The 27,399-nt window shown below is 37.6% G+C and overlaps 1 protein-coding gene across 1 annotated transcript; it reads right to left on the bottom strand.

Annotated features, from left to right (window-relative positions):
* LOC145319518 (uncharacterized) lies at positions 1–27,222 on the bottom strand. Its single transcript, XM_080161697.1, has 23 exons — positions 26,842–27,222; positions 26,162–26,235; positions 18,805–18,858; positions 15,015–15,096; positions 14,426–14,491; positions 13,186–13,239; positions 12,371–12,436; positions 12,049–12,137; positions 11,355–11,420; positions 10,757–10,846; positions 10,252–10,310; positions 8,377–8,438; positions 7,783–7,872; positions 7,481–7,549; positions 6,159–6,239; positions 5,605–5,654; positions 5,433–5,463; positions 5,218–5,300; positions 4,741–4,833; positions 4,161–4,243; positions 2,912–2,973; positions 1,079–1,216; positions 1–118 (listed from the first exon to the last, which is right to left on the bottom strand). Exons 1-23 carry the CDS (start codon positions 26,875–26,877, stop codon positions 80–82), a joined length of 1,617 nt encoding a protein of 538 aa, XP_080017823.1. The 5' UTR covers positions 26,878–27,222; the 3' UTR covers positions 1–79.
* Positions 27,223–27,399: the final 177 nt, after the last annotated feature.

Genomic DNA, 27,399 nt, shown 5'->3' on the forward strand with positions numbered 1-27,399 from the left:
TAAATATGATATAAATTTATTCATAACAAACATAAAAATTTAAAATACAAATATATGAACTTTATTTATTGAAATATATTTAGAACATTTTTCTAGCCTGTTTTCTAAGTTTCTTTCCCTGAAAACAAGAGCAAGGATATTTTAATGGAAAATAAAATATCGAAATTCTATGTATATTTTGTCTAGGGAAGAGATACACAATCTAAATATTTTAAAACCCCTAGTGATGTTTTTTTTTAATTTTCACATCCCACTAATGTAATATTTAGGGAGTTTCGTATGATAAATGCTTTCAAATTTACTTTAAGGTACTGTACGTAAGATAAAAAATCTATTTTTAATGCTTTCCCTCAAAGAGCCTAGTAAGCAATAAAAAAACTTTCCTATTGCTAAGATCAAATGAAAATAAAGTGAAGATATTTTCCTATTCCTAAACCCTGCGGGATTCCCTTACCTGTCGTGGCTACAAATTATAATATAACCCTGCTTTTACCAATAACGATATTAATTTGAAGAAAAAAAACACGAAACCTTTACGTTATTTTCAGCTGTCGTGGGGGGGGGGGTCAACATATAGTAAAATTGACGTCCATTACATTTGCCCCCCAAATATTATACCTGAATATAACCTAATATAAACATAAATTAACAAATAATAAACTACCCTCCCACCCCCCCCCCCTTATTTAGATTTATTATAAAAGTGGGGAGGGGTTCTTTTTTTCGGTTAGGCACTTTGAGGGAAACCGCTCTTTTTTCTCATCAGAATTGTTTTTCTCGTATTTATTCGAATCCGGTGGATAGGAACCGGTTCTCATCCATACGAAAAAACTATGTCTAGCATCGTATTATATCCAGCTTTCTACGAATATAGAAATGTACAATCATAAGATTAAAACCAGTTTTTTTAGCTGGTGCCTTTGGCACCCCGGGGCTAAAAAAACTAGTTTTAATCTCATAATTGTACTTTCTTTATCCGCGGAAAGCCGTTTATAATACGATGCGAGAAATAACTATTAATAACTTGCGAAAAATTAATTAGTTTTCAGTCACATTATCACATGCTCCATGAAGTTACCTGGGGATTATGGGGCAATTCCTTGACAATCAATATTCTTCCAGTGATCTGTTTCAAGTCATCCAGCTTGGAATTTGCTTCTTGACGAATATTTTCCGGGGTCAGGTTTGTAGCTTCTTTTTCAACGGTTAGAGCAACCTGGGTTAAAGATTTAATATTATATCACAGTAAGGTAACCTTTCCCTAAAAAAACAAGGATGACAACATCCATAAAAGCAAAGCTCGGAAACGGTGGGATAAACGATCAATAACACTTGTAGAGTGTAAAAACTAGGTTAAACGAATATCAATGTATAAAAGTAGAAACAAAATTGTAAGTAAATTTATTGAAAAACTGCTTAAATACAATGTAATGCATTAGAACATATTTATATTTCCAGGACTTGATTACAGAAATGCTTCGCTTATAACAATGTACTTTGGTGTATTATGAATCAGAATTCTAAAAATCAGAACAATTGGAAGATTGATTATATCACATAAAATTTTGTTATTAAATAATCTAAATCAACATGTTTAAAATGGACGTACGGACATTCTGGTAACGATCATAGAGTTGCTTCGCTTTATAAACCATACCTAACTACTACAGAAATCACCATGCAAAGTTTAAAATCGATGTGACAAATCTAACATGCCTAAATCAACGAAAAAAGCTATCCTTTCCGTACGAAAGGGCGGATCTACCCTAATTATAGAAAAGCTTCGCTTTTAAATTTAGCTTGTGAACATTTTTTATGTACAAAAAATTATATATTGTAGTACATAGGGTACACTGTTAAAAATATTTTTTTTATTTAGTATCAATTGATACTCTGGAGAGTATTGGAACCGTAAGTACGCTACAACTATATAATTAATATATAACACTATGTAATACTATATAACACAATAATTATTACTATACAGAACCCATACATTTTTTTAGTATCGATTGATACGCTCTAGAATACTGGAAAATACGCTACAGAAATGTTTATTAAAATAGTACTATTTGATACACTCTAGTGTACTGGAAAATACGCTGTAGAAATGTTTTTTTAATTTAGTACTATTTCATACGCTATAGAGTATCAGACAATACGCAAGAGAATGGTTTATTAAAATAGTAACTATTCATACCTTCTAGGGTACAAATCTGTACTGTAAAGAATAATTGAAACAGACACCATTCGTGCACACCTCTCATGGAAGTGTTTCTGCTTGGTCGTTTTAGACAAAGATGAAATGTTACTATTTATGCTCAGATTTATAGTTTTGATTTTTGTAATTATGACTGACCATAGTTTTTATTTTTAAGGATTATGTTTAGTCCTAAACATCTTTAAAGTCATTTTTTTTACTAAATTTACATTTAAATTAATGTTTTATTGCTCTGCTTGGTATGTTTGTTGATATAAAAATTATGATAGAGGGTATCAAAAATTGCGAAGGAGAGTATTAAAAACTTACTTCTACCGTATTGAATATTATTCCAAAGAGCGTATTGGATAATACTATACAGACAAATACATTATTAAGTACTACATGTTACTCCATAGAACACTAAGTATTACTCAATACAGTATTGTAATCTTCCTTGTATCATAATAAGGTTTTTTTCCTATAACGTACGGATTGATGCTATACATTAATGTGAAGAATATATAGTATTATCTGATGCAAAAAAAAAATTATTTTTAACAGTGTAGGCTATATAAGTCTATAGTAAAATAAATAGAAATTTAATCCAAATTAAAAATAGATTGATAGATTTACTACCATTAAAAAAGTTAATTATATTTTTAATATAGAAATGAAAGAAAAGGATAGTTGAATAAATATAATCCTTACTTCTAGGACATACTCCATAGTTTCAGGATATAATTTCTGCCAAACAATAGATTCAGCTACTCCTGGAAAAGAACAACGATTACAACATCCATAAAAGCGAAACTCTGAAACGGTATGACGGAAGAACATTAACTCTTATTGAGTGTCAGAACTGATTATACAAAATCTAAATATAAAAGTTTTGACAAAATTATACGTAAATATGTTGCATAACTTCTTAAATACAGAATACTGTTTAAGGACATACTGACATTTTTAGGATTTGATTATAGAGATCCTTTGCTTATGATATTGTACCTTATTGTATTAGGTATCAGCATAGACGTCCAGGGGGGATAAAGTGGGGATTACCCCCCCCCCCCAAACAAATTTGGGGGTGCCGTAGGGGTAAATACCCCCCCCCCCTATAATAAAAAACCTCTAACAAAAAAAAATCGGGGGGTAAAAAAAATTTACCCCTGCCAACAGATTTCAGGAAGGGATTTTACCCCCCTCCCCCCAGCAAATTGTACCCCCAGTGTAAATTTTTTTTTATTTGGGGGGGGGGTTAAAAAAAATTTGCGGCGCGCTTCACGCGCCATTTAATCCCCCCTAAAAAAATTTTAACCTTCCCCTCCAAAAAAAAGCTTGGACGCCCCTGGGTATCAGTACTCCAAAAATCAGATCAATCGGATGAATATATCACAAAAAAATTGTTGTTAAAAAAGTTAAAAAAACAACATGTTTAATATCGTACCTAACTACATCATGAATCATCATGCAAAGTTTGAAATCGATAGGACAATTCTAACATGCCTAAATTAACGAAAAAAGCTTCGCCTTTAAAAAAAAGAATTTTAAAAATCAAACAAATGTTGTAATCAACATCTGAAAAATTCACTATTCGTCTCCATTTACTACGAAACTATGCTTAGTGTTACACACTGATTCTTGAAAGGTTGTGTGATAATTTAAAAACAATCTTGGTATATTTCATGCAAAATTAAGAATTTATGGAAAAATTTGCCTTAAAAATCAATACCGAGGTAAACAATATAGCCATTGGTTTTACAGTTAAAGTTTGATGACTTTAGGATAAATTTGTCGTATTCATTGTCAGACAAAAAAGAATACAAAAAAATATTTCAGAAACTTAATAAATATGTTTTCTAACAAATGTTATTCCTATTGTATAATATCATTTTAAAATCTATATTTTTTCCTGTTATTCCTGTACCTCACAAGAACATAATTGATCTTGTTATTTTACCTGGAATATTCTCAATAACATCCTCAATTGTTTGTGGTCCAACCCAATAATTCTTTAATTTCAGCAACTCCTTTATTCTTTCTCTAAAATAAAATTGATTTTTAGCTACTAGATATTAGTATTGGTGGCTTCATTTTAAATAAATTCTAGCTTTTGATTGAAAAATTTTGCGGATGGTCATGGGCCCAGGTTAACTGGAGCGGAAAAGAGGCTTAAAGTGACTTCAGCTGATGGCTTATGCTGCAGCTAAAAGTTCTGATTCTTGCTAAAAATCACTCGGTTGTAGTTTCGTTAAATCTGCTCAGATGACTGCAGTAACAGCTGCCAAAAAGGCTTGTGTTTAATGGTGGCTGCGGTTAGGGGTAACTTAGGCTAAGCACGGCTGCGGCTGTGACTTATGGGTTGGCTTATATGAACGGCATTATATGCGTCCATTTTAACTTCCCATTGACTGAAATATTTTACAACAAGATTATATTACTTGATGCATGCAAGAATTAAAGGAATTATCATAACACACTTTCACCATTCAATAAATTCCACATTAGTGTATGGCATATGATAAATATAACCATCATACCTATAAAAAAGGGTTCCATTTTCGTCGAAGTAACCGAGATCCCCCATAAAGACAAATCCATTTTCATCAAACAGTTCACTGGTCTCTTTTTCTCTAAGAAAATCGTCAATTATATAGCAATGACTAAACTAAGCTGTAGATTGTAAATTAAATATATAAATGATTGTTTTATGTTCACCTATTCTTCCAAAGAATATAGTTTTTAATAAATCTAAATTATTTTAAAAACTTCAATGTCAACAAAAACTTAAATAATCGGCAATTATCAAATTTATTACAGATTGGACATTATTTTGATTTAAAAATTGATTTTATCTATCTATCTTTAGCTTTCTATATATATAAATATTGCCTATCATTCAATCAAAATATCTGTAATTCACTGTTTTCTATGATTTTACCTATCAAACCATTTAACTATCTCCATTTATTATTTTATTTTAATTGTGTGAAGTGTCGTCTTTTTGTTGAGCAAACCTGTTAAGAAAATAGAGCATTGTTGTTGGAGTTTTAGCCATGATCTCCCCTTCTTGCCCAGGCCCAAGCTTTGTCCCAGTCACCTAATAAAGAAACGTCCCTTTTAACTAAATTATACAGTTCCGCAAATGTTATTAAGGCGTTCTTTTATTTGCTGGCTCAAAAGTTTTTATAAATCTTAATTAGGTTGTTCGACCTGGGAATTTTAATTATACCTGGTCTCTAATGTAAACTTCAACACCTTGTCTAAAAATAAATGATAAGTTTTTTTAATTTAAAAAAAAAAGATAAGAAAAACTAATTTGAAAATTGTGGATTTGTATCGTTTATTCCCCTTTCTTTTTTCCCCAAGGAAAAATAATTACTTGGGGTATCTGGTGTTTTTACCTTAAAGCTCCAAGATTGTCTGAATTAAAACTTGCACTTATTCCACCAACCTATAATTTTGTTTATCATTATTGGGTATATACATTGTTTTATTGTCCATTGGTTTATGCCTTAAAATCCATGGGTTAGATAACATGATATTGATCATTTATATAATCGCATCAAATGCTTTGTTTATATCTAATTTGATTTAAATTTATCAACTTTATTTGCAAAAAGATCCTATATGATTTGTTAAAATGATGAAAATATCCATAACTAGAGAAGAACACACAAATAATCATGAAAAATCATTTTGACTAAGTGAGTTAAAGAGTAGATGTTCAGTGATCATAAAAAAGACAGGAAAAAAGGACATGCAATCTTTATTTGTATACATGTATTGTATTTTGTATCATCATAAAACAATTAAATTACACTGTAAAGTCCATTGGTATAGGGAAATTTTTAAAAATTTCCAGCAATTTACGAGCTGCGAAAATTATGTTTTCCTCTAAATGATTCAGGCAGACAGGACAGATATAAAACAGTACAAAAAAAGAATAAATTTTCACCTCTGTACTACCATAAAATTGATAAATAAGTTGAAGCTTTCCAAATTTTGATTTTATCTTTTCTACGTTTGTGCTGGAAATCTAAAATAAAATAAACATTCCTTATAATTTATATACAACTAGCGGCTACGCCCCTAGAGGCATCTAGTGTCCCTTGAAGGGAATTGGGAGGAAGTTGACTCACTCCACTTATAATTTTAGCTTTTAGTTTGGTGCTACACTTCCTAAAAGTAGATATATTAACCTTCCCAGGAGCTAACCTGTAAAGGAGAATCATATCGGTTCAGCGGTTAGCGAAATCCTGCGGTACACACAGACAGAGATCCTTTTATTTAGTTATACGGATATGGTTTATCTATCAATCTTTGTCTCATTTAGAGAAAGTATATTTTTTTGCTGTTCACTTTTTACAATTAAAAAATATTGGCTATTTTTAAAGTCAGTTCGAAGTCTAAACCTAACCCAAATATGGCCATCCGTCTTTTAATTCTTTTTTTCAAATATACAAACGGCTTTAAGTATGAGGCTTCGGCGCGTCTAGTTACCCACAAAGATTACAATTTTCACAAGGAAGTCTTAAAAAAAAACTTTATACCACTCTCTCTATCTTGGTCATAGAGAACAAAATAAAAGAGAGGAATCGAAGCAACTAGAAGACGAAAATAGGCAGTGGGCCTAGAGGCCTACTCAGCGCTGTTGCCGCGCTAAAATTTATTGCTATTCCACTACTTTTCAAATGGGAGGATTAAAAATTATTAAAAAAAATATTTTTTTACTTATTACTATTTCCATAGTTAGGGCAAGAATATTAGATTAGATATTTTCGTTTTAATGTTTTAATTAAAAATTACATAGAATTTTATTTTTATTTAAAAAAATTTGTTCATGAAAGATGAATCCTTCTATTTCTAAAAAGGGGGAAATTTTTTTCATAATGAACATTCAGCTGATTCTGACCGCCCACGGCTGTTTGCTAAATATCGCTTTTCTTTTAATTCACATTATTATTTATGATTGACTTACAAAAAGCCCTGGGCGGTTTTTGATTTTCGTCTGCTTCTAAATTTAGGGATGGGGAAGTAGTATTTTACCATGAAAAAGGGGTGAGTATTCATCCTCTTATCCTTTTTCCTTATGATCTTAGTATATAATTTTTACCATATATCCAATAAAATAAAGTAGCAAGGTTTTTTGTCTGAAGCTCGTCCGAAGAGGAAGTATTTTCGAGAAAGCTTTGTCAATGTCTTGTGATGTTTTATGTTATTTTTCTTAACTACCATGTCCTCTCCTAGAGGCTTGGAGGAAGCTTCTATATAGTTTACCTGTGCACCTGCTGGCATAGCCACTTGAAGGCTGGAGAGGTCATAACCAGAGCTATCACCACTTGCTATCTGAACAGTTTTTTTTTTTAGAAAATTAAAATAAAAATGATAATATTAACATTAATTTTGGTAGTCCAGCTAACAAAACTGATTTTAATCTTCTAACTTTTCATTTCAATATCTGCGGAAAGCTGTCTATAATACGATGCTATTTATATATAAGGAAGATTTTTTATGAGGATTTTGTAATCTTCGCTATTTACGAAAGTTGTCATCCTTGTTTATATAAAGTTTATACACACCGCGTTAAAATCAGCATAGCCACACATGTAGAATTGAATCTTGTATTTGTCCACAGTTTGATACAATACTTCTGCACTGAAGTCGTCAGGCTGCAAATTAAATTTATTAGATTTACAATTAGTAATACCTCAATTTTTGTGCCATATATCTAACAGAGGGGAGGGGGAGTTAACATACAATACTAAACTTTCTTAAAAATTATAATTTATCTGCAGGGAGAGTGAGAACGTTTGGCTGTTTATTACACTAGTCCCCAAAGTGTTATAATTACGTTTTCTTATTCGCTGGCTTAACAACTTTGGGGACTTAAATATAATTTTGATTAATTGATTGATTAAGTTAAGTGTCCAAACTTTTCAACCACTAATTGTAATCTACAGAAGGGTAATTTTGTGTATCATCATTGGGGATGTACATCAATTTGTATGTCCTGCTATTTATCTGATCTAATAGGGCAAACATAAAATGTCAAATCCTCCATACTAGGCAAAGACATGTAATCGAAAGTGACATTAGTGGTAATTTCGCTCCAACCCTCCACCTCAATGTGCGATAAAAATCGTCCTGTAAAAAGAATTAAACTAATTGTATACCTTGATAAAGTGTATTTGAAATTTATTGTTTATCCCTCCGTCGAGTGGCAGTTGAAAACCTCCTAGATAGATTAACAATTAAACAGATAGATAAATAGATACAAAAAAAATATCGGACTAAATAGATAAATTATAATAGAAAAATATATCAATTCAATAGCTTTATAGAAAGATGAAATACAAATTGGTCTGCAATAAAAGCCTTAATTCTGAGCTGTCCAAAATTCCACGTTCTTGAGATCTTAATGTATATACACACAAAGCACCAATTTCAGAATTTAACTCTGTATATTAAGTATGTATATAAAATACTTCAAAACATGGCTATGGACACTCTTTAAGTTGAATACCATAACTCAACTTTGAATTTTAGATTTAACAAGGATGGCAACATCCATAAGTAGCGAAGCTCAAAAATCATGGATAGATATCCGGAAAAAATAACTTTATTGCAGTTTCATAAAAGAAACATTAAACTAAAAAATCACGAAACCTTATAAGATTTATAACGGGAAAATCTAGGAATTGATCTAGCACCTCAGCAAATTAGCAAATCTTAATGAAACTTTGTGGGGATATGTAAAGTGTAAAATTTTTTAATCCTTAAAAATATCAGCCACCTATCTCAAATAGAAGTAAAAAAAATCATGAAAACCTAAAAATCTAGGAATCGAACTAGCACCCCAACTAATAGGCAAATCTCGATAAAACTTGATAAAAGTATGCAGAATATGAAAGTGTTCAATCCCTGAAAATTGAAAATTTCAGCCATGCATCTGTGTTGAATAGGAGTTGAGAAAATCATAAATACTTATAAGTGTAGGAATCGATCTAGCACCCCAACCAACTGACGAATCTTAATGAAACTTGGTGAAAATAAAAAGACTGTTAACATTAATTAATCCCTGAAAAATTTAGCTCTCAATCTTTTATAGGAGCCGAGAAAATCACGTTTCCCCCTTTCTGTCTTAGACGGACAGACGGACGGACATTTCGAATTATAGAGTACCTTCGCTACTAAAAAAATGAAGGACTTTTTTGGTTGGGAAGGGGGGGGGGGGAGACAACTCCTCTTCCATTTTCAATTTTAGTTTTTTTTCAATTTTTGTATTGGGTAATTTTTCTAGTGGCGATTTCTTTCGCAAGGGTGGTGGTGACCTCCCCCCAAATAGCTATAAAACTTCCCAAGACCTATGAAAAGCTACCCTGTAAACCATATCGGTTCAGCGGTTAGCGAGATCCTTCGGGAATAGAGCCCTTGTTTAAGTAGCCTTTACAAATAAAATGTTTCTATGTTGAACTTAGCATCAGAATAACGCACTTAATTTTGGAGAAGATACGCTGTTAAAAACCTATGAGTTTAAAAAAAAATATTTTATATAAGCATGAAATAAAATATGTTAATGGTATTACTTGAAAATATTAGGTTATTTGAAAATATTTTTCTATATTTTATTCTCAGATTTTTGCAGTTTATTGATTTTTCGCATTAACTTTCGAGTTTAGTGACTAAAACGCATTAAACTTGTAAACAATATTACGACGGTCAAATTTCAATCTAGTAGCTTGAGTGTTTTGCTTGGGTTAATAGAAGTGCGTACATTTTGGTATTATTAGGTTGCTAAATGATGGTAAATTGCCGGTTGGGTAGCTACTTACAGACTTAAAAACTCAGTTAGAAGTTTAAACCTAATGAAAATATGGCCATCCCTGTTTTAAAAAAAATTGTAAGCATCCAAATGGGAATATTTGAGGCTTTAGTTGCGGCTGATGCGCGGCTGCCAAGCCATAAAAGAAATGTTTTTGATAGATGACAGTCAGAATGACGTACAGATAAAGTCAAGTTTTACAATAAGTAGCTGTGCTCCTACTTACCTCCATGAAAGAAAATACTGGTGGTCAAAGCTGCTGTCTTTTCTGCCAACTTACTCTTCCTGTAATATTTTTAAGAATGCTTTTTGGGTTTGATATAACAAGTCTAACAATTTGGGGAATGTAATTAACTCTAGGGATCTAAAGGGATAAGACATGGCTGATATATTCTTCTACATCCCCTATGATGGTAAAAAATACCCCCTTTGTTGATTAAAATTAGTGGTTGAAACATTTGGACACTCAACTTAATGAACCAACCACTTAAAATACGATAAAAGTCCCAAAAGTTTTGAGTAAACTAATAAGAAAATGTTCCTTAAAAACTTTGGACTAGTGTAATAAAATATCCCCTCCTTTCCTGAATATACTCGGTTACTAAGTATTTTTTTTTTTAATTAACGAAAAAAGCTATCCGTTACGGACGGACGTACGGACGGACCGACCCTAATTATAGAAAAGCTTCGCTTTTAAAAAGATTTTCTGCAAATTATCGTATTAAATATACCTGAGGTAAAAATACATATGTTCTTGTGAAATAACAACTCCTTTTGGCATCCCAGTTGTTCCACTTGTCCAGTTTATTAAGCTTGCCTCCCTGGAGATAATTAAATATATCCTATTATATAAAGTAGTAAGCGTTATTTGTCTGTCCCGAATGATCTCGCTAACCGCTGAATCGATATTATTCTCCTTTACAGTGAAGCTTCTTATAGGTCCTGGGAAGGTTTTAAACTATTTTTCGAGAGGGTATCTTAACCCCCCTCTCCCCCAAAAAATGATTTGTATAACTCTTATGAAACTCAAATTTAAAATAGGATGAGTTCCACTTTTCCTTCTCTTACCAGTGCAGTGCCCCTAGAGGCTTCTAGGGGCGTAGCCGCTAGTATGCATACAAAGAAGAATTATATCTGTCTGCCTGTCTGTTAGTATGAAGCTTGATATACAGCTGAAGATTGGACCATTTGGGCTGTACTTTTCATCAATTATACATAACACCTATTTAAAGATTTTAAGCAATTATCTCACCTCCCCCCCCTTCCCCCCCATAAAAAGTGAGGATATTTATGTATAAATTAAGAAAAAATCTATTTTGATATTTTTACTTGGGATCATAAGCTGGGAAAGAATCTTCAGTAGGACAGGTTGAACCATCATCATCATACAATTTTCTAAAGTAATAGGTTTATAAATAAAATAGTTTTCAGCAAGACATCATTGTATAAAATTGAAAAAAAATGTTATTATAGATAGACAGATAAATTGTTAAGAGAATTCAACAAATTTCATGACATTTACTGTGTAGAAGTTTTTTTATATATAATTATTAACAACTTAACTTTAAGTGTATCAGAAAATTAATATTATTTTTTTATAAGAAATCAATTGGTTTTACGCATTTAACTAAATGAGTTCTGATTTAGTCTTAAACAGAATTTTTCTCTCGATATCTTTAAATTAAATTGATAAATTATCTTTTAAATAATTACATTAAATCAATAATTAACAAGGATGACAACATTCATAAAAGCAAAGCTCATTATCAAACAGAACAAACATTGGCAATAACAATGATTCCTAGTACTAACATATAAGGTGCGTGATATTAATTGTAGGAGGAATGTTATGGTCCATAAACAGAATCAACTCATGCTCAGTAATCAGTAAGGAAAATCGTTCCCCACCAATACTTTTACCAATCATATGTACATCAGTTTATTGTCCATGTTCTCATCCCTTGAAATTGCATACAATACTTGAAACTGAACTGGTCTCATCCCTTAGAATTGAATTGAATACCTGAAACTAGAGGTTCCAGGTGGACAGTCCTGCCAGGGACTTACATCCACCAGAAGTATGTGCTTCACTCTTTCTGGTTCTGCAAGCCCCTAAAAGAGAACCGTTTTTACATTCAGGGTCGTTACATACGTCCATCCATATTCAGTCAAAATATATGATCAGTAATTTGGGTATGTAAGAATCATCTTTTCAATTAAATTTTCAGTAAGTCTGTAAGTCAACTTTGAAACTGAGTTTTTCTAGTTTTTTTTTGGTATAAAATAAAAGTATTCACAACATATTTATTTATCTTTAAAAGACATTAAATTAAAAAATCACTGACCTTGTTTGCTTCGAGATATTTTTTAGCAGTCTCTCGAGTACATATCACAATTTTAGCTTTGGTGTCCTAGAATTAAAACAAAACAACTAAGTCAACAATTTTTTCCTAGCAATAGCAATTTCTGTTAACCCTTAAAGTTCTGGGGGGTGGGGGGCGAAGCGTCCGTTTTTATACATCAATTTCAATATGTGAAAGACATCTTAGTACCTTTTTTAAAATTTTGAAAATCTTCATCCTGGCGGCATAGGATGTTTGGTAAGATCATCCAGGTAAAGAACAAAAATATTTATTTACTTAAACAAAGAATTTCAGTAACCTAAAATGTCCTATTTATTACATCCTAATATCAAATATAGGCCTTCAAGTAATTTTTAGGTTCCAGGTGTGATCCTCCAGGTATCCAGCAATTTTTTTATGTTCCAGGTATGATCCTCCAGGTATCCAGCAATCTTTAAATGCTCCTGACTTACGGACTTAAGATTTTAAACTTTTAAAATTTTTCTAACATTTCTACATGACATTAAATTTGGCAAAATTCCACCGATTGCGGCGGTAGGCGGCAACCAAGTACAGCTGCCGTTGGCAAAATTTATACTTTGAGATTTATAATATAAAATTGACATAAAAATAAAAAATCTTCTGAAAAAAATGTTCTTTTAGCTTCAAAACCAAGAAAATTAAAGCCGTTTTAGGATTATGCGATTTTGCTTTTAATATTTCTTTTAAAATATCATACAAAAAGGAGAGGGTTGAAATACGAAATGTCATTGTCACCTATCTACACCCCCTATAGCACGCGTATTTACATATATCACCTGGATTTGTGCTCTTAATGCTTCCACCGATAGATTTGGATCCCCAACACTCACCTAAATAACAAGGATGATTACGCACAATAGAATGGTTTTAGTTTACATTTATGCAGGGGCTGCAATTCAGCAAAATGAACCATTTGAAATTGCAGAAATTAAATATTTTGTTGGCGTAGAGTTAGCGTAAATTTTGTTTTATGTAACCTAAGGGAAGTGGATAAGAAGGGGGGGGGGTGAATAAGGGAAGAGGGTCGTTGAGAAACTTTTAACTTAAAAATGTTTGTCAGAATCACTTTCTCTTTCCAAAAAAGGTATTTTGTTCAGATTGTGAGTGCAATTGTAATATTTAAAGGAAAAATGAATTATTATCTTCATGGAAAGAAAAGTAAAGGAAACGAAAAAAAATTAATTTGTAATTTTTGGGGAGGGAAATAATGAGGGTTTTCTAATGTTTGGGGGTAATCTAATATAAAAAAAATTGGGGGGGGGGGGTGGTAAACACGCATTTAACCCCCCTGTGAAGCTTGGATGTCCTTGCTGATCAGATAGACTTAAAGACATCAAGCTGACAAGGATTTTTTTTATTATAGTAATGATGATTACCTTTAAACGGTTTAGATGAAGTATTTTAATATAATTATCAATATTTAATAAACCGTCTGTACGTTTAAAACGAAATTAGTCGAATAAAAATAAATATCTTTTAATTTAAAACGTAGAATTTTAATATCTTAATATAATCAATAAAAAATGTTGCTAACTGATACTGATATAAACGTAACAGGATGCTGTTTATCTGCGCAAAGGATTTCGTTAACCACTGGACCGATATGGTTCTCCTAAAACTATCTTTAGTGAGGGTACCTAACCCTTCTATGAGAAATCAAACATGAAAAAATAAATATCATATCCACTTTTCCCCCACTAAAAAAAATATTTTACTTTTTCTTTTTAGAATTAAATTTAGGGAGGCTCGACTTACATTAATAATACATAATAACAAAGATAACAAATTTCGTAAATAATGCGCCAAAAAATGTTTATAGAATAATTGTCCTCAGATATTGGCCGATACATTCCTCCATGGTTCTGGGAGGATATGTGGTAAAGTCAAAAGGGAGAGGGGGGTAATTCGAGGTAATGATAGCCAGCTGGGAGAATTATTTTATCAGAGAATGGGAGGATCCATCACAATATCCATGTATTCCATATCCATTGGCTCCTAGCTTCATGTTGTACTTACAACAGCCCCGCAGAGCCACCCACCAAAGACAGGCCAGTAGAAATCAACACAGGTTGACACGGATATCTGAAATAATCAATTACTAGCGGCTACGCCCCTAGAGGCCTCTAGTTGCACTTTAAATGTTTTTTTTTATATTTTAAATATGTCTATGTTGCGTTTGACGTTTATGTTTGCGTCGAACTCTCTTTCTAAAATCAAGAAACGTAAAAAATAATTTATTTTTTGTGATTTCTCTTGGGAGGGTGGTGGTAACCTCCCCAAAAATAGTTAAAAACCTTTCCGGACCTATGAGAATATACCCTGTTAAGAAGAACCCGATCGGTTAGCGAGATCTTTCGGTACAGACACACAGACAAACAGACAAACATCGGCCTGTTACTTTAGTATAAGAATAGTGAATCCTAATTGAATAATAGGGACGACATCAATGAACTAGTTGAGAAACTGTTGGTTTCCCTCAAATTGCCTAGTCAAGCACAGAAAAGTATTAATCAAATGCCTTATTAAAATCAAAGTTACATATTTAGTTTTAATTAAAAATCCATAAAGGTTAATAAATTGTTTACATTTTTAAAAATTTACTTACATGTAAAATATCTCCATGGGAAAGGCCAAGCTTTTTAAGGCCAGAAGCAACTCTCATTGACCTACCCTTCACATGGGATATTCTAAAACATTTAAAGAAATATTTCTAAAATTATACTTGGCATAGATGATCCTAGAGGCAATGGGAAGCTTCATGTGAGTGTTGAGGTGAATTGCCGGGAGGGAGGGGACAATGAGCTGTTTATTACTCTAGTCCCCAAAGTTTTATAATAACAATTTCTTATTCGTTGACTTTCCAATTTTGGGAACTTTTAATAAATTTCATTTGTTGGATTATTAAGTTGAGAGTCCAAACGTTCCAACCACTACTCTTAACCTACAGAAGGGGTAATTTTGTATATCATCATTGGCAAATTGTCCTCACAACAAATTTAAAAGCAGAGCCCCTAAAGTCTTGTTGCGAAGCCAATAATTCAAAATAAAAGTATGAAAAGAATGTCAAGTTAATTTTAGCTAATGGTCGATTTCATCAATCTTTGATAGACAAGGAAAGATGTGTCATAAATTAGCCAAAAAAAAATTTTTGAAATGAGAAAAAAAACTTTTAATAACCAAGGTCAATAATACCGTCAATATTTTGAATCCTTGGAATATATTGTTAAAATTTTGTATTACTAAAAAAATCTAAAACTGTTTAACTCCTCAAACTTTAAATCCCCCATTTTAGTCCCCTCAAAATTCCTAAAATTACATTCAATTACATTAAATTAACCCCCTCACACTTCAACCCCTCAAATTACCCATCTAAAATAAAAAAAAGGCTTGAACAGTCCTAGAATGTACTTTATAAGAAACAAGCGGCTTCGCCCCTAGCCTCTAGGGGCTTTGCCCCAAGAGGTTTGATCAAAAGAAATTTTCGTACTTTAGATATAAAAGAAAATTTTTTTAAAAAGTTTCTTTGGGCCGGGAGGGGGAAATTTTTTTTTTTTTTGGGGGGGAGAGGGAAGTTAACCCCAATATTTTAATATTAGTTTTAAAAAGAATTTTTATTTTTTTTTGTGGGGGGGGTATTTTTCATTTTTGGGGGGGTTAGGGGTGTCCCACCCCAAAGAAAATAGTTATAAACCTTCCCGGGACTTATGAGAAGCTATCGGTTCAGCGGTTAGCGAGATCCTTTGCTACAAACAGACAGACAAACAAACAGACAGACAGACAAACAGACAGACAGACAAACAGACAGACATCGTTCTACTTTGTATTATAGATATGTTTGCAGTCAATATTTCGTTAAAAATGATGTTAGCAAATTATGTCAGCCACGATAACTTTTTATAAATGAAAACAAACAATATTTTAGTCGAATTAAACCATTAAATCACTTACAATTGTGTAACTTTACAAAGTGTCTAAAAAATTTGCCATGTGACGTCATCAAAATGAGGGAGATAAGAAGAGAAGTAGGAAAGAAAATCTCTAAAAAAGAGATGGATAATACATCATTTTTATGACGTCACATGGCTGATTTTTGAGACACATTGTAAAGTTACACAATTGTCAACAATACTATGGGTATAGAGATGCTTCGCACAAGAGGATCTTAGAAGAAAAATTAACATAGAACGAAAATATTTGTCTCCATAAGGGATAGGGATATGAATACTTGAAGAAAAACAAATTTGGCCCCAACTTTTCATTTAAATATTTTCATTAATCTAAATGGGTCTCGGTAGCCGTCCGTCAGATGCGACGTTTAAATGGAAAAACGTTAACTGTGTCATTAAAAAAAAATAACTATTATGAAAACTATACTAGTAAAATGTCAAAACAAGTGTGTAGTACCCCGTCTCGTTTTATAAAAATTTTGTTATAATTTTGGCCCCAAGCCAAAATATGGTTGATTTATGTAAAATTGAGATGGTACAAACTTTTTAAAATCTGCAAAAGACCTGTTTTTAAAGCTTTTGTTCCATCTCAATTTTAAAGATTTTTACAAAATGCCTTCGGCACCTCGGGGCTAAAAAAACTTTAATCTTATAATTGTTAATTATATATCCGCGGAAAGCTGTTTATAATACGATGCAAGAAATAGCTATTAAAGCCATATAGTCGACAAAAATACTCATTACATATCAATAGAACATCAATAAATTAGATAGGGAGTGTTATAATCAAATTTTAACAAACTTATCTTTGTAATATGTAAATCTTTGGTGTCTACTTTTTACAGCATTAACCCTTAACAGTTGGGCCCCTTGCCGCACCTTAATCGGTGAGAGGCGGGGGGGCGTTTAATGCCCCACCCCCATATTATCTCAGTTCCTATTAGAGCTAGATGGCTAATTTTTATGCAAATCCCCTGATTGATAATGAATTTCCGACCTTAAGTAAGTCAAAGTCAATTTTCGCTTCCTTCGCCCTTTTATTTAACAACCTTTGTTTTTAGGTCCTTTTTTACTTGAAAATTTCAAACGGCTGCAATTTTCTTATTTTTGAAGCTAGAAGAACAATTTTTTGCAGAAAATGTTTAACTTTATCTTTTTGTAAATTCTATATTAGAAATATCAAAATATAAATTTCAGCGGCCGCCGCAGTCGGCGGTCGGCGGGAAAACGCGCCAGACCTTTATGAAATTTTAATACGTTATGTAGACATGTAAGAAAAGCTTACGTTTTAAATTTCAAGTCTCAAAGTCAAAAATTGCGGCCACAGGAGCCTTTTAAAGATTTCTGGAGACCTGGAGGATCAGGACCTGCAGGATCATACCTGGAACCTGAAATTGATTTTAAAAGCTGTATTTCATATGAGGATGTACTACTACAGGATATTTTAGTATTTTAGTAAGATAAAATGCTTTGTTTAAGTCAAAAAAATAGTTTTGCTCTTTGCCTGGATGACCCTGCCAGGTTTGCTGGTATCCTGTGCCCGCCAGGATTGAGATATTAAAAAAATTCCAACTCTTAGCTGTGTGTCATACCTATACTTTAAAATTCACGCAGTTTGGGCTCTTTATCTTTCACACACAGAAAATGAGATCAAATGAGTTCAACCCCCCCCCCCCTCCCGACCGTTAAGGGTTAATTCTTTTAATTTAAACTAATCTAAAGGTTTGAATCATTTATCTTGACAAATTATTTGATGCTTTCCTTCAAAATGCCTGTCGAACACTGAACCCATCTCACCACCAAGCCTTATTTTTTATGTAAAATAATAAATAATGAATGATGAATAAAATGGGTTTTGGTAGTTTTTTTTACCTATGTTCATTCCCTGCGGGGACTTTACCTGCAACCATTACTTCAACATGTATAAGAATAAAGGGTGTACATACGTAGTTTGTAGTTAATTTATTTTGTCTAAGTTTTAAAATAGGTAAGGACTTTCATATGAAAAATTTTTTTTTTCGTATTTAAAGTTAAACAAGAGAAAAAATAATGAACGGCTAATGATTCATGGCTCTAATATTTAAAACTAAACTGAAAGATCTGATTTTTATTACAAAATATTATAATCTTTTGCGACACTTTTCTAGTTATTTTTACTTAAAAGACGACTTTTAAAATTTGATAATTGTAAGTTTTTTTTTGTCTGTTGCAAAGGAACTCCCTAACCGCTTAACCGATTTGGACCTACTTTACAGTGAAGCTTCTTATAGACCGAGGGATGGCTTTAGGCTATTTTTCTTTTCTTTTATATCACTTTTAATATCAAGTCCATAGATGATAGGGGCGTATCCACTAGTATTAGATAATTTAATTAGTAACCAAATGAACAATGAACATGCCGTGAACTTTAAAAACATCAAATGAACTTCTAAAATTGAAAATTGTTACCTAACACTTTGTTCCAGTACAGCATCTATCAACCAATCTCTATCCCCACTTTCTCTAAATAACATTAAATGTCGTTATTTTAGATTGCTAGCATAGACATTATTTATTGTTCAGTTCATTCATCTAGTAGGAGGGAAGGAGATGGGGGTTTAAAATTTAGCTAAATAGTTTCACTTTATTAGAGCACATGAAAATCTGGTGTAAGATCCAAGTAACTTTCTACACTAATACATACATTCATTTTTTAATCTATTTATGTTATATCGATCCTGTGTGGTATTCGGCAACCGTGAGCCATGCCTATGGCACCCCTGACCGGGGTTCGGGGAAGGGCCAAAGGCCCTCCCCCGAGTCCTGGGGAAGGGGTCTGCCGACCCCCTCCCTATGCCTAAAATTAATGATTGAATCTGACAGCCTTCTTATGGTTAAGCTGTATTGTTAATTCCCCCCACCCTTCCCAGGGATGGGGGATCATTATTGCCCAAACTGACTATTGTATATGTATTATATTGCTTTTATTTATGATTATTTATTCCTATCTGTGTAGCTATTGTTTGTTGTATATAACTTTAGTAATCCTTAGACCTTCAATAAAGGAACAACTGAATAGATGCTGTTTATTATTTAGTGATTGCTAGAGAAGCGTAGCTTCTCTATAGTATAGGTGTCCACGTCTGTTCACACTGCCGTAGTCATTTTGAACTCTGGTGTCTGCCATTTATCCTAGGCGGATACCACAACTTTTGGTGACAGCTGTGTGAGATTACGGCAAACCACAAGTGTAGAGCAGACGCGCAGCTGAGGCTAAGGTACTCCCAGCAGTGAAACTGGCAAAACTGACACAAGCAACCTGAATTACCCACCCTGGATAGCAAGGTCTAACTCTGCATCCGGCAGTTGTGGAAGCGAAACAGCGAAACTTGACGGAGAACCGCGAGAAGCGCCGACATCTAACGGAGAATTGAGCGCTCAAGGGCTGAAACAGGCCTGCAGACGGGCTGAAACAGGCCAACTAAGTGCAAACGGCTGAAAATAGGCCAACATTTACTGCAAGAGATAGCAGGATTCGAACCAGCGGTGCTGCAGGACGGGACATTCCCTGCCGCCATCAGCCGGATTCGGATACACGGCGCTGCAGGACGGGACATTCCCTGCCGCCGACAGACTGAAACAAGCCAAGGATTCGAACCAGCGGCGCCGCAGGACGGGACATTCCCTGCCGCCACCAGCCGGATTCGGATACACGGCGCTGCAGGACGGGACATTCCCTGCCGCCGATAGGCTGAAACACGCCAAATAGCTGCGAGCTGCGAGCCAACATACGAGTGTAGTGTACCAAGCAGAGGAAACTACGTCAACTCCAAGTATCCTGAGAGGCTACAGCGCAGCCACCCATCTAGAAAAGCAGATATTATATCACATTGTAGGGATTACCACCCTAGTGTGATGGCTGAACAATAGATTTATGAGCAAAGATTGGTAAACAATTTGTTGTGTATTGTGATAAAACTAAAAATAGAACAGGCTTGGTAAGCAAATCTGTTATGTATTGTGATAAGGCCAAAAATAGAATCTAGATGTAATATAACAATGCATTGATAAACAATCTAACCACCCAAGCCTCCAGCACAACAAATACACCCCTTATTCCAGAGGAAAGGGAGGGGCCCACCATCCATTGAAGAAAATACAATCAAGGTGACATAACAATAAGCCCAGGATTAAGGAGAAAGGGCACCATTACCTCACCACACAGTTACCTCAAACCCACAGCACTCCCCCTTCCCCACAGGGGGAACGGACAGTTTTACCCCGTCCCCTCACGCGCTTCCCCCCTCCTACCCACACTTGACTAAGTCCGCCCACGGTGTGGAGCTAGCGACCGGGAGAACGGAGCGTCATTTACGGGTCGCGCAACAGAGTTCGGGACATATCACAAAATTCAACGGACAAAGCGGACCAATGAGAGAGCGAGTTGAGGGATAAGTGCACGTTTTACCTGTGTGCGCGGATTTGACGGTGCGTAAGCGCGCTGCAAGGAAAGGATATTTCACGCACACACACACACACACAGGAGCGGAGCTACTCCATAGCATCTAACAGAGATATTTTTAGAAAATAAGAATTACAAGCTTCTCCCTCCTATCTATAGTGTGATAAAGGAAAACCCAATCAGTTCCTGACAGCAGTTCAGACCCTCAACAGCTATCTACCCCTACCAGCCTACTCTACAAACTCAGAAAAACAACTAGTGACAAGTACATCTAAGTATATCTTGTAGTTAAACTACCAACCTAGTGATAAACAGTGTTGGCTGCTAGGCTAGAAAGCCTCAAGTGTAAACCATTTTTAATATTGACTTATAACTTTGTGTCCCGCCGCTGAACCGTTGACCCGATGGAGCAGCCGCAAGCGCCAGGAGGCGACCAAGCCCAAGGATGGCTCCAGGATGACCCCCAGCCGGCTCCAGCCGAGTACCGCAAGCTGATGCTGAGTAACCTGCCGGAATATAGAGGACCGCCCAAGCAATCCTGGAGTTCCCACATCCGCAGACTCGAGATGTCATGGGCGGCTTACCGCGTGCCGCCCCATGACACCCTCAACCGCCACAACGCCCTTTTACTGTCACTGGTAGGGCAAGCGGCGGAAATGGCTTCTCATCTGTTTGGCGAGGCAGGCCAAGCCTTGACATACGAACAAGTCAAGGCCGAGTGTGAAATGTTATTTCGTCCAGCCTTTGAATCCCAGACTTTGAAGCAAGCCTTCAGGGATTACAGGCAACACTCGACAGAACCTATACAAGCATACATATCCACAAAGTGTGCCTTGTATAGGGAGGCCTACAGCCATGAGGATCTCAAGTTATTAATCGATGAATTAAATCGTGGCATTCGTAACGCTAATGTGAAACGTGAAATGATGAGTCATGAGATCGCCTCTGTACCTGAGTACACGAGGCGAGCCATGTTCACCGTCACCATGATTACCAAGCAGCTGAAGGAGGGTGTGTGCCTAGTGGACGCCACCGACGGGCTCACGGGATCAGCCAGCATCCAGTTGCCCAACTACGACGAGTCGGAGCCAATGGAGATTGGCGCCTTGGCTCCGGGTCTCCACCAGATGGGGAAGGTTGCCCCAGATGACAAGACTTCAGGCCGCTGTTTCCGCTGCCAAGGGAAAGGCCACCGAGCCCGAGACTGTCCGACGCCTATGGAAGTCAGCCTAGAGGAGAGACGCACCCAGCCACGCCATGACCGTCCTGCCAAGTGCGAGCGTTGCCACTATGCTGGCCATACGGCGGCCGAGTGCAGAGCCGACTGGGACCAGGTAGCCGGCCAGAGGCGCACTGCAGACAAGGGCGCTCCCCCAGGAAAGCCCAGCAGAGTAGCCCACATGGAAGGGAGCGCGCCCCCAGCACCACTGCAGCAAGCAGCCACCCCCAACGCAGCGGGCCGAGCCGACGGAATGCTGCAGTTTGGAACCGTCCCAGCTAGAATCAACGTACTGGGAGGCGCGGCTGAACCCAACCGGGTTGGCCTGGGCTTCAGCCTCAACCACCTGGGGCCGGAGTTTGTGCAGCCCAACAACATTGCCGAGCCAGAAGTTCTGAGGCCCCAGCCCTTTAGCCTAAACATGATGGGGCCTGCCCGACCGAGCCTACCCAGCAAGAGTGGAGGGGCGCTACCCAGCGTCACTGAGACGGTGTACGGAGAGGCCCTGGCGGCTGTTGAACGAGACAGGCAGGAGGCGCTAGCCAGCGCATCAGAGTCGATGTATGGGGCGCCACCCGGCGCCGCCACCTGCGATGACTGGGGGGTGCTATCCAGCGCCTCCACCCTGGTGCCTGGGGCGACAACCGTCGCCGCCACCGAGATACCTGGATCCTGGAACGAGCCAGCAGTCCCAGAGGAAGGGGTGACACCCGTCACCCCCAGTCAGCCAGCGCCACCAGCCTGTAGGGAGAGCCCAGCCATACACCATCCAGCGCCCCCTGCCAGCCGAGGGAACCCAGCTGCCCAGCACTTCCAGTCGAGCCAGGATAAGTTAAATTTAACAAATGTATTGTATCCAAATGATTGTAAACCCCCAACCTTGCCTGTGCCTCCTGCACCAGAGGCTGGGGAGATTGAAATTTGGGGATATAAGGACTTGCCTGTGCCACATGCACCTGAATTCCTAGGGCAGGGGAGGGACGTGAGTCAGGGCGAGCCTGTGCCACACGCACTTCAGCCCCATGCCACTGGGCATGCCATGGACAAGGGAAGGGACCCCTTGGGGCTAGGGGAGCCGACACCCAGGCAGGCGCCAGTCGCCTGTCAGTCTGTCATTGGGGAGGGTATCGGGGTGCCCCGGACACACAAAGATAACGCTCAATGGAAATTTGTATCTAGCCAGGAGCAGCCCAGCCGTGTCCAGCCCCAAGAAGCAGCCGTGACCCGAGCCGAAGATCCCCAGCCGCGTGCGCGAGGTAGATGGCTGTCTGGTAGCTTCTCACACTGGTGGATGGTTCTGTGGGGACTACTGCTGGCAGCCGTGTGGCCTACAACTAGCTACGTCCTGGTAGGGTGGGACTGCGCCAACCCCACCCACGTCACAGCCTACAATAAGGAGAAGATGTGTAGCACGGAACCGCTACACCAGGAGGTGCCCCTGGGCCATGAAGTACATGTCCTGCAGCAAGTCAAGATTAGGGAAACAACAGGATACAGTTGTCAGCTCACCGTGTCCCAGTGGACATTCAGGTGTGGGGTATGGGGTCACCTCAAGGTGACCTCGGTCCCCACCCTCATGAGGCCAACCAAGATTGATCCAGAAACGTGCCGAGACCTGGCCAGGAACCGCGTCTACACGCTGCCAGGCAAGACCCAGCCACTGACGTTCCAGCTGAACCATCCCCTGTTCTTCACCCTCGACATGGTGGGCGCCTTGGTCAACAGCCCTGAGGGGGTGGGTTGTGAAGGGGAGGACGTCCACTTCGAGGGCCAGCTGTACCGCAATGAATTAGTGCTCCAGGAACGACGGCTGCTGGTCAAGGAAGAGACCTACGTAATAGAGGATGGACGGGTGGAGTCCCAATCTGACCACCTGACCCTAGAATGTCCCCATTCTGAGCTGTCTTGCATCACTGGGGAAGCAACCTACGTGTGGGACCACCTGGGGAGAGATTGCCCCTTGAGGCTGATCCGCAGCCTCCAGCCTAGCCTAGTGATGGATGCGTTCCTGGTTGACCATCAAGCCCAGTTCTTCATCAACATGACCACCCCCACCTCAATAGTGAACTGCAACTTTGAGGCCCATGCCACCAACCACCCAGCATTATTCGTGGCAGCTGACCCGGCCGCGGCAGCACTGCCCAGAGTATCGGCCAGGGATGTGGATGTCCCCCTGCAGGCCCAGATACATGCAGGCTACATTGGATTTACCCTGGAGACACGCATGAAAAGCACAGCGGCAGAAGAAGTAGCAGCCAATTGCTGGAAGCTCCAGCAACTAGACCCGGCCCACCCGGTGCGTGTCCAGGGGAGCACGTTCTCTGTGCTGAGGGGAGATGTCCTGCTCCAGCTTACCTGCCAACGCAACAAATATGTTGTCCGTGAAAGCAATGAATGTTGGGACAAAGTACCAGTGGAACCCACAGGATTTGTAGACGCCGTGACACGGGTGTATAGCGGCCACGCCACCAAGATTCCCTGCTCCTCCACCTACCCCCTGACTGTGCACGCAGAGGAAGGCTGGATAGAGCTAACCCCCGCACCTAAGAAGAGGCCACCCCCGCTGGATACGCCCAAGCAGCTGCTGACAGAACCCTTGGATGACTTTAGTTCAGGAGGCTTGTATTCGCAGGCTGAGCTGAGCGACTGGCAGCAGCTGCTAGCGTTCCCAGCGTATAAAGCCGCCATGCTGACCGGCCAGTCCTATGGCTCATGCGTTCAGCAAGGTAGCTGTTCGGCCACCGGAGACCATGGGATCGTGTCCTACAATATCGACCGACTGGCGGAGGAAGGAGAGGCCGCCCTGGATGTCTGGGCTGGGTTCAGACAAGCTATTCACGAGTGGGGAGATGGCGCAGCCATACTGTGTTTGCTGTTGTTGATCCTCAAACTGCTGGGGGATCTGACCATCATTTCCCTGGCAGCCGCACAAGGAGGTGTACGGGCAGCCATGAATGCGATGTCACAAGTGTTCCTGTACCATCCAACCTTGTACAGGAAGGCCTTGGCCAGAGCCCGGCTCACCCATGCCAAGTCCCGGGACTTTTCAGTAGACTGGGATGCCATTCCCATCGGCCGGGAAGCCGCCGAGGAAATGGTGTCCATGCAATCAGCCGATAGCGGGCATGACCGCCCAGGCAGGCCTGGACCGCCCTCTGGAAGACCCCGTGGCCCCTCGGGAGGCCAGGCTGCCGCTCAGACGGTCAACTTGGCAGCCAGTGCCCCAGCCGCTGCCAACAACAACCAGAATGCCCCGCTGCTGACCGGCCCCGCAGCAGCTGTGCCCCACGCCAACCTGACACCTGCCGGCGCCGAGCTACGTGTCCAACCAAAGCCAGCCTCTACCTTCTATCCCACGTTGGGAGCCCATCAGCCCTGAAAATCACCACTAGGATTCCATTGAATCATTATCATTTGTATATTTCTTAGCCCTAAGGAGCGGGCCGAAGGCCTCAACCACTGTCGGAAGTCTGGCAGGGAGACCCCCTCCCAGCCTTCCGAGGGGAGAGTTGTGGTATTCGGCAACCGTGAGCCATGCCTATGGCACCCCTGACCGGGGTTCGGGGAAGGGCCAAAGGCCCTCCCCTGAGTCCTGGGGAAGGGGTCTGCCGACCCCCTCCCTATGCCTAAAATTAATGATTGAATCTGACAGCCTTCTTATGGTTAAGCTGTATTGTTAATTCCCCCCACCCTTCCCAGGGATGGGGGATCATTATTGCCCAAACTGACTATTGTATATGTATTATATTGCTTTTATTTATGATTATTTATTCCTATCTGTGTAGCTATTGTTTGTTGTATATAACTTTAGTAATCCTTAGACCTTCAATAAAGGAACAACTGAATAGATGCTGTTTATTATTTAGTGATTGCTAGAGAAGCGTAGCTTCTCTATAGTATAGGTGTCCACGTCTGTTCACACTGCCGTAGTCATTTTGAACTGTGGTGTCTGCCATTTATCCTAGGCGGATACCACACCTGTATCTAAAATTTATCTGTATAGCTTTTTATTATCAATCTGTTTATACCTTAATTTATTCATATCCATCTATCTACATATTCATGTAATTATTTGCCTATCCTAATTCATCTATCTATCTATAATCAATGAGATATCTCTACTTGTCAATCTATCCATAATTTACCTAAGTTCCTTTTGAATTAAGTCTAGAATATGAAAAATATATCTTCTTTTTCCACTCTCCAGTGTATAAGGTTCCTAAATAAAATATATCATTAAGATTTGATTATTTTTTTACAATTTTAAAAGTGCAAAGTTTTTTAGTTGAAAATAGTAGTCAAAATAAATATCTTTTGTTCTAAAGAATTAATAACATTATTTTTAGTAGCGGATGTACTCTATAATTTACTTTTTCTGTCTTTATATTTCACTTTGTCCGTCCGTAACGCTATAAGAAAACTGTGATACTATCAGCTGCTATTTAAGTTAATTAGCTGAAAGTTTTGGTGAAGATTAGCTGTACCAATGAGCATTCAGTACATGATTTAGTCATTCCGGCGGTCTGTCAGTCATGCTTCTAAATTAATTTCTTTAAATTCTTTATAAAGGTTTCGTGTTTTTTATTGCATATCATTTCTCTTTGTTTTCCTTTTTTAATGCATCTGTTCTATGAAATACTTTGTTTCTTTGTCCATCCATGACTTTTTTGTCTTTCACTTCTTATGAACGTAATCATCCTTGTTTTTTCTTGTTGTCAGCTGTCTTTAATAATTCATAAATGAGATAAATAGAATAAAATAATAAATGTTTATAATACCCGTTAAATGATTTATTTGATAAAATGAATTAATAAAAATAACTTACTTTTGAATATAAAACATTATCTTTCAGTGTGTTCATTGTATTTTTTTCACCTGCTATATACTTGTTTAACTGTAGCTTACATTATTTTCATATCATTTTATATACAAATTTAGCAAGCATTTTTGCTTTACAGCAACCAAAATATTAAATTTATTTGCGAATTTCTAGATAGATTGCAAAAATACCATAGCTGTTAATATAAATAAGTGGATTAAAATAAATTTAAAACACAATTAAAACTAATTAGACTCAGATTGTTAAAAACGGCTTAGCCACGATCTGAAAGGTTCGGATCATAGCAAGAAAACGTAGTAGGGGGTTTTCGTCGTATTTTCACAGTAGCTTTTGATAGTATGTTTTATTTTAGGTAAATGTTAATAACCCAGGACTTAATTAATACCATAAAAAAACCTAGTTTTACCGTAACCGTGGTAAAAACACTTTTTGTGGTATTTTCTCACGCTTTTTACCAGCGATTTTTACCACAATTATCGGTAAAATTTTACCAGATTTCCGGTAAAATATTACCATTTTAGGACGCAAATTTATACCAGATTT

Source organism: Acartia tonsa, chromosome 5, assembly GCF_053477335.1.
Source record: "Acartia tonsa isolate MP-2025a chromosome 5, ASM5347733v1, whole genome shotgun sequence".
NCBI lineage: Eukaryota > Metazoa > Arthropoda > Copepoda > Calanoida > Acartiidae > Acartia > Acartia tonsa.